The 8,667-nt window shown below is 40.8% G+C and overlaps 1 protein-coding gene across 6 annotated transcripts in view; it reads left to right on the forward strand.

Annotated features, from left to right (window-relative positions):
* Sox6 (SRY-box transcription factor 6) overlaps positions 1-6,542 on the forward strand; it is a 577,529-nt gene extending 570,987 nt beyond the window's left edge. For all 6 annotated transcript variants that reach the window (XM_071616371.1, XM_071616370.1, XM_071616368.1 and 3 more), the window contains one exon: positions 1,471-6,542. In XM_071616371.1, coding sequence (XP_071472472.1) covers positions 1,471-1,774 — 304 coding nt within the window. In that variant the 3' untranslated portion in view covers positions 1,775-6,542. The remainder of the gene's footprint in view (positions 1-1,470) is intronic.
* The last annotated feature ends 2,125 nt before the right edge of the window (positions 6,543-8,667 follow it).

Consider the following 8,667-nt stretch of genomic DNA (forward strand, 5'->3'; position numbering starts at 1 on the left):
ACAGTACCTGAAGCAAGGCCTTATTTTCTTTGAAAAATGCCAGTAGTAATTAAATGAAATCACACACACACACACACACACACACACACACAGTATTTTACATATTATGTTAGTGAAAGGTGATGGAATTGTGACTATGTTTCATGGCAATCAAAGGATATTTTTAATGGTAGCATGGGCAGACATTACACAGTATTTCCAAGTCATTACCATTCTCCCTCTACTTGACTGGAGGGAAGCTGGCCTCTGTGAGGAGAGTATGCTCCTCCTGGACATGCCAGAGTAGCTGGTAACACAGCACTTTCCTCATGGATTCAGGTATCTTCCTGTGAGAGTGGGGTAGACAGAGTTTCAATGATAGTGTATAGGGTTAATAGCAATTGTCCAAGCAATAACTGGTCTGAAGCCAGAGCAAAAAATGGTGGAAGAATCTTCCAAAACTTTCATGACCCCAACTTTTACAATATATGAAAAAGAAGGCTCAAAAGGGTGGTGCCAATGACACTTTGAAATGAACACTCAGCCATAATTTACTGTCTCTAAAGACTGAGGACTACTTGGTGAATATTACATCTTTGAACATATTATTTAGGTATAGTCTCTGAGTTAAGTAGATCTTCAATTCTTGTGTGCCAGTTATAGTGCTTAAGTGAAATTAAGAGACAGAGTAGCCATGTCTCCTTACAGAGGCAGAGGTTGACCTTCACAAAGAGTCTGCTAAGTTTATGTGAACTAGGGTCACGTTATAAAGAAGTGATCTGGTGTGACCAGGCCCTGGCATATGCTGGGATCTTGGATGAGGCAGCATGTCTGGTGGCTGTTATTCACTTAGGTTGCAGGCTCACCACTGTCTGCTCCCAACTTCTTCAACCTAGAACTCAGGCTTAAGAAATCCAAGATGATTGTTCCATAAGTTCCTGCCCTGCCAGGTCAGCACTGAAATAAGTAGACATTTGCATGGATACCAAATAAATGCTTTGCTAAATCTGATTCTTTGGGACATATTAGTTCTTTTCTCATCTTGATAAAGATGACACCAATCTACTTACTAGTGTAATTATAATATGTCTCATGCCACTGGTCTATTTTAAAAAATTCTCTCAGGGCACTCAAAAAAAATGATCTCACATATAACTTGATGGTATTAACTATAGCACTTGTCCTTGACGTCACATGTTAGCCAGGCCTTGCCATATTTGCCAACCTAAAAGAGTTCTGCCTGTATGTTGCAAAACCATCAGTAAATTGCTCCATTATGCTAATTTAACCCCCAGTCATAATGTCAGGGAGAGTGCCAGGACTACTCCAAGGAACACTTGTCACATTTTATCACTTGCTTAGGATGTTAAAGAGGACACCCCTCTGACAAGTGTGGGGGATAAAGCCCAAAGCCACATGAAAGAACGTACATAGATCTATTATATAGAGATATTTCCCCTCTATTTCATTTTATTTTTTGAATCTATACAGGCAACAGCCTCAGATTCCAATCACCACAGGAACAGGTGTTGTGTATCCCGGTGCTATTACTATGGCAACTACCACACCGTCACCTCAGATGACATCTGACTGCTCTAGCACCTCTGCCAGCCCAGAGCCCAGCCTCCCAGTCATCCAGAGCACTTATGGTATGAAGACAGACAGCGGAAGCCTAGCTGGAAACGAAATGATTAATGGAGAGGATGAAATGGAAATGTATGACGACTATGAAGACGATCCCAAATCAGACTATAGCAGTGAAAACGAAGCCCCGGAGGCTGTCAGTGCCAACTGAGGAGTTTTTGTTTGCTGAATTAAAATACTCTGACATTTCATCCCCTTCCCCCAACAAAAAGTTCTTAAAGAGCCCGCATGCATTTGTGGCTCCACAATTACATCAGCAGAATGGTCTTAATTGTTTCGTAAAGTGTGAGACAGATTAAGTTTTCCCTGATTTTTCATGAACTTGAGTTTTTTGTCGTTATTGTTATTGTTGTTGTTGTTGTTTTTTTAATTTAGGTGAAGACATATTAAATATGAGACACCAGGACTTGAAAACTTATCTCAACCCATAGCTGTCTTACAAGTCTTATATTTTTGTCTTACTTTTTTTTTCTTTTGGATGTTGATAAAGGTTTAAGTTACTGTTTTAGATGGGGTTAAACATTCTCACTCAGGTATGCTGTGCCGGCCTACAGGTTGTGAATGTGTTTTTATTCTGAATTACTTTAGAAAACAACTGAGGATTTCGTATCGTGAAGCAGGACTAGTCCACGGCATGTGCCGCTGCGTGCAGAGCATATTCAGAAGGCCTCGGAATTCCATTTCTCCGCGTGTAGAGTTAAACTTTGAATGTGCCAAACTTTTTCATAACTTTTGAATCTTAATATTTTGAAAGTCTTAAAGGAGATACTGCAAAGTCTTAGACAATCTTTGGCATCTTAAAATAAAATAGCAAACCACACTTTTTTTTTTCCAGAAAATGGTAAAGTACTCAGGAATCTGGAGACAAGATATTGTAAGGAATGAACAAGGTTGCCACAGTGCATGTACCCAATTGTGTTTGCCTCTTGACGTGCCATCAGTGCGTGACGTGGTATGACATACACACACCAGAGCCATCACCACACCAGATACCGAATTGGTGGTCTTCTCTGCCCAAGACCACCTCTCACTACATCCATTATCCCTTTGCCTTTAACCCTGACATTCAGTCTTAACACATTTTCTCTTAAATAATTTATTCATTCCAGAATGTCAAGGGTCCATTTACTATTTATTTTAAAAAAAATGTTGGTGGCATTAATTTAATAATTCTTGTTTTTCACCCTCCTTCCCTGAAGAACTTTTTAGCCCTTTTCATCTCCTTCTCCTGCTAGATACAAAAGATGTACATATTGATTTTATGTCCCCAGAGCATCTGGAAGCATTTCTGAAACAAGATACTATTAAATACCTATCTTTATTGTTTTTAAAGATGATTGTATATCTGGCTACAGGGCTGTATATGTGGGTCTAGGTGTATACTCTTACACTTAACAGGTATGCAGGTATGCCCCTGAGGTTCGCTGTGACCTTGAGTCTTTTGCCAGAGTTTCCCCCAGTTCAGTTTGCAACAAGTGGTAGGATCTGCATTGGCAGCATTTCCTCTGAATTCCATTCAGCAGTAAGAGTCAACAGTGGTGGCTGCCAGGTGGGAAAGCAGCAGAATCCTGCAGCCAGACCTGAAGCCCAAGGCTTGTGGGCCATGTAGAGTATACAGTGCCACTGTCATGGGCTGGCACCTTTACACTGAGTTGCCTAGCTGGCACATCCAGGGAATTCTTTGCAAGTTCCAGGATGAAGGAAGCCAGATGACATTCTCAAAGCAAAGATAGAGGCAAATAGTCATGGAACATTCAGAGAACGAAAGAAAACCATAGGGAAGGAGAAGGGGGGAATACATTCCCTGTATGGCATGTTCCTACTGTCAATTCTGGGGAACAGACAGCTCATGAGACAGCAAACCTTTGGCTGACTCCCTGTATCTACGTCTATAAGATGAACTGCACTTGTCACTCAAGGAGAGCTCTGGAGATGTGCTGCTGGGCTTGGAGGCAGTGAGGTTTCATTCCCCATCTCCTAACTACAGGAAGCTCTGCGATGCCATTCAGACGTTCCTTAACCCAGGGCCTATTGCCTGTGGGGGAGCTACTCCCAGAGTGATTTAGTGGGAGAGTGTCAGAGAATGAGACAGTTTGCCTCATGGGACAACCCAGAATCTGATCACCAAGACATAGGAATGGCCCCAACAGATTTCTTGAGCCATTTTGTCACTTGGAAGAAAATAGTATATCTTCATATTTATTTAAAGAGTGCTCCAGGCCAAACCTAATAGCAATAAATAGGTTGAGCCAAGCTGTCACCGGCTCTGACACTAGCTGGGAGTGCTCTCTATAAGCTGTTGAAGGTACTGATAGGAATGTTTTGTTCTTAATATTGATTGGGGATTGGAACTTTGTTCTTGTACATTTCTTTCAAATGAGGAGGAGGTCATTTTTCTTAAAAAAATGAATATTTATTATGTCTTACTGATTTCTTTGATTATATACCTCTCCTTCTCAGTTCATTCTCATGTTTTCTCCCCTTTCTTTTTGGTTTTGGCTTCTGCGCTCACTCCTTTCTTATTGTGCTGCATAGGTAGTGTGTTGTATGACTAGCATTGTATTGTATGTAATTAATTTTGCACAAAGGCGAACATTTAGCATAGTAGGTTAATTTTGTTTGTTTTTATGACCATGCCAAAATAATATTCTGGGCTGGTGGAGAACAAAGGACTGTTCTTTAGGACTGAAACTTGATTTTGCTTGTAGTAAGAAAAAAAAAAAACAACACACACACTCACAGATGTTGTTTCGTAAGTGTTATAAGCACTGGATATAAATGGTATTTTTTATCACTTCTGACTAATGTGAAACTGTTGTACGAAAACTACACGAACAAAAGTCATCTGTTTCGACTCGTGTGGGCTTGCCTCACAGTTGCCGGATTTGAGTCATTTTTATGTCTTGTTATTTCATTTATTTATGCAAAATACATGTGTGTATGAACACTTTGTTTTAGCTCCAGCTCTGCCTCAGTACTGGGGGTGCAGTAACTTCTAGCCATTTTCTTAAAAATGAAAGGCTATTCAGGAATGATCTGATTGTAAACGCCTCTTTCTTTGGCTCAGACAGTAATGCTGTATTAGAATCTAAATTTTGTGCATATGAAGTTTATTCTATTTATTAGCCAAGTTTGGCTCTAAATATTCATGGAAATTAAGGATGACAATCATCGGGATCACTTCATTATATTTCAGTGGGGCTTAAACAAAGTTTTTATGACTTTACCATCTCATTTTAGAGTTTTCTAATTGTGTAAATATAACATAGAAATAGAATTTATTTTTGGTTCATGAGTACTTAGTGAGTGATAAGTTATGTATTTCTTTTTTGTTCTCTATCCATATGTGTTGGTCCAAACTAGAAGTTGACGAGTCACTGTACTTGCTGGGGACAGTGAATTATCAGCTACAGTGAGGGCAGCATTCATCCTGCAGCTAGGCCAGCTAAGCCCTACACTCGGGTTCTTATTCAGTTTTGAGCCCGCTGTCCACAGACTCAGACTTTTCCCTTTTTTCCTTATAGAAAGTAGATGAATTGAACATAGTAAATTTCCAGTACATCTAGGAGAGAGTCAATTTGCTTTGTGAACCCACACGAACCTTCTAAGATAGTTCTTGTGACCATTTAATAGTAAGAAGCATAATGACATTTTAAAGGCAAAAATCTGCCTCTGTGATTGGCCATGAATAATGTCGCACCATGCCAGTTAAAGCATGTTGTCACCTTTTTTCAGTGCTCCCTACTTGATGGTATCTTCAAGTCAAAGGTAAAAATTATCTCCATTTAATTTAAAAGCATACAAGACCAGGGTTTTCTTTGTCGTTTGTGATAGGGACACTGGTAGACAATCCTTTCCTTAAAAAAAAACAAAAAAACAGGCCATATAGAATAGGAAGGACGAGAAGGAAGGAAGAAAGGATGGAAGGAAAGAAGGGAGAGAAAGGAAAGTTCATCTGCGGACACAAGCAGCCAGCCTGGCAATTTCTCTACTTCAGGCAGTGTCCTTTGCAGGAAGGTGTGGAAGCTCTGTTGTTTTCATGAGGACCCAGCTCAGCCTTTCAGGAACACATCAGTTTGCTTCATTTGGTATTTGATACTCTGCAGCCTTGTGCTGGGGCCTGGTTTGATTTGCCAGGGTCCTGACACAGACTCCCAGACCAAGTTCTAAATTCAGATGTGGGCTCACAGTGCTAGTGAGCTGGTCAAATTTTGGCCTTCCCTGGACATAAGCACCCTGGGAGCCTGGGGTGTTTGAAAAGGGTGTGATCTCTCTAGGGCTGAAATTAAAGGCTGCTTTCTTTGCCTTATGAAGCCAGGCTGCTTCTTTGGAGCACACCCTCCTGAGCCAGGAGCACAGGGCTGGCTGAAAGCAGAGATTGTTTCAGGGAAGCCCATCTGCCCTCAGCAGGAAGGCAGCCTGGAACTTGAACACCACTGCCCAGGCTGCTGCTCTTGATTTACTTATTTTGCAAAGAGTTGACCTCTACTAACTCATTAGGGAAAGGAAAAAGAATCAGTTCGTAGTTTTAAACCATTCAAGAAGTCCTATACCAAGTGCCAACAACTGCAGAGGAATGCAGCTAGAGGAATGTATTGAAGTTATTACTGGGTCTTCCTTTTTAATGAGAACGTGACAAAAATGGTTGCTGTAGCCTTGCCTGATGTCATGCTCGTTTATCCAAGGATTGAGTTGGCACTTAAGCTCACTTCTCAAAATATAATAATATCATATGACCTCATTTGTCCTTCTACAAAAGCACTTGCATCATTTCCTTAAGTCATCTGCCCCCTGATGTGTTTTCCTCCTCAATAAACAACTTCTGTTACTTCTGCCGATCATGTTCTGTTTCTGATGCCACATGCTATGGAACGTGCCCCTGTGCTGATAATCATTAAAAATATTGATATGCAAATGCATTTCCTTTTCATCCCCATCTCATCTTTTCCTTTGGGGACAGATTGCTTTCCAAAAGCTCATGAACTAGTATTCCGAATGCTGGTACCTCCAGGGGCAGAGGGGAGGGATGGGTGGGGTAGGGACAGAAAGGTCTTGCTTCCTGCAGATACTCTTCCAATCAGTGTCCGTGGCAATAGGAACGCTTGAAGGCAACTCAGTGACACATCTTGCTCAGTAGTTTCTTATTCCTGAAGAACCACAAGCATAAAGTGAGGCCTCAGTGCTGGTGCTCTTGGAGTATGGGGAATGTGCAAATATTTAACTGTTTTGTATGCTGCACATTGCAGATCTGCTCATGTGCATTCTCCGTTTGTCTTCCTTTGTCATGTGTGTTTTTGCTTTTTTGAAAGTGCAGTCTTTATTGTACCCTTCTCCAGCTTGTAGCAAATTAGAATGCTTAGCATTTATGTTCATTCATTATTGTATTTGCCATGTAAAATTTTTATTACCTTAGACAAGCTTATAAGCTGTTACTACATAACTTATCTTACTGTAACTCTTTTTATTTCCTGACATTGTAATTTGTTTGTGATGTATATTGTGAGATTGTATTCTATGTTAATTTAATCAGCACAATTCACTGACATGCTGGACTGACATGCTGGCTGCTGTTTCGAAGTGTAAAGTTTGTGTAGGGCTGTTGGGACAACTGTAACTCTGTTGTCAAGGTACTGTGCTTTGGTTCCTATAGCAACACTGTGGGTGTGACCCTTGAGACTCTAGGGACATCTAATACACCCTGGAGCAAATTTTAACTGCAGATTTTCTTTGTAGAAATTCTATGTATAACACAGGTACCTACTTGGCCCATGGCTGGTAACTATTTGGGCAATTAGAAAAAAACAAAAAACCCATAAAAACTAGTGTCTATTGCTGCTTTGAATATGTTTGAAAGTCTGAAAATGTAAATAGTTTATCAAAAAAAAAATCTTGTACAGTCCAGTGTAAAGTTTTTAAATGACCTTAAGGGTTGCCATCACATCTTTCTCACACTCTCCTCTTGATAATGAAAAAAAAAAAAAAAGTTCGCTAAGGATTCAAGAAATGGAAAAAAAAAAAGAGAATCTCTTCAAATTTAAAGGAATGGATCATTGTTCTTAGCTTTGTTGCATACACAAACCTCTTGGATTTTGTTGTGCAGTATTGACGTGAGATAAAACTCAACTCATTGAATAATCTTTCAGTGGTACTTTTCCAAGTCTTCCCCTCCTCTGCCTCATAATTAAGGGAAAAGACAAAATTGAAAGACGCACTCTTTGTCTATCCTGGTGTATGTTGGCACCTTAGCTACTTTTTTTTTTTTTTCATTTTTGCACAAGGTGCTTTCCTGATCTGTCAGACATGCCATCCTTGGGTGATAATGTATATGCCATGATGGGCTCAGGCCCGCAGGGGAGTGTCTATAAGAACTGCCTATTTATGCTCATTTACCTCAAGACTGTCCTCTCTACCCTAATCTAGTTGTCATCACTCCATCTTTTGTACTGCTGTTGACACTTACCAATTAAAGATAAATTTTGTTTTATGACCTCTGTGTACAGCTTCATCTGTTCCCCGAAAACAGTTCCCCCTAGACCCAGCATGCCCCAGGCTTGCCACCACCTGCGGCTGGAGCCCACAGAGCTCCAGTTCTGTGCCACAGCTTCTGCCTGGTGGGAGGGAGAAAGAGCCCAAACATCTTGGACTCCTTAGCCTGGAAAGACTTGCCTGCGTTTTTCATCTCAGAACATATACTGCTGCAGCAAGAAATGTTTATGGATTTAGATGGAAGGAATAGGATCCAAGGTGGAATTTTTTTTTTTTTTTTTTGTCAAGAGAAGATGAGAGAGAATGTCACTGCCTATTTTCCTGATTTCTTCACTAGAGCAAAACAGTTTCCAAAGCTCAGAGCATCCAGCTGAGATTCATGTGATAGGATCTCCAGGACCTGCCTCTCACCTGACACTGACTGCTCCAAGCCCAGCAGCCACAGCAGATGGGCTGCACTCAGGATCCTTCCCTCCACCATGGGTGGGATGCTTGGCCCATTTCTCATGCTTCTGCCTCAGAGAAGGAAGCTCCCATCTCAATGACCAGCAATGATTT

Source organism: Marmota flaviventris, chromosome 9 (genome assembly GCF_047511675.1).
Source record: "Marmota flaviventris isolate mMarFla1 chromosome 9, mMarFla1.hap1, whole genome shotgun sequence".
Classification (NCBI taxonomy): domain Eukaryota; kingdom Metazoa; phylum Chordata; class Mammalia; order Rodentia; family Sciuridae; genus Marmota; species Marmota flaviventris.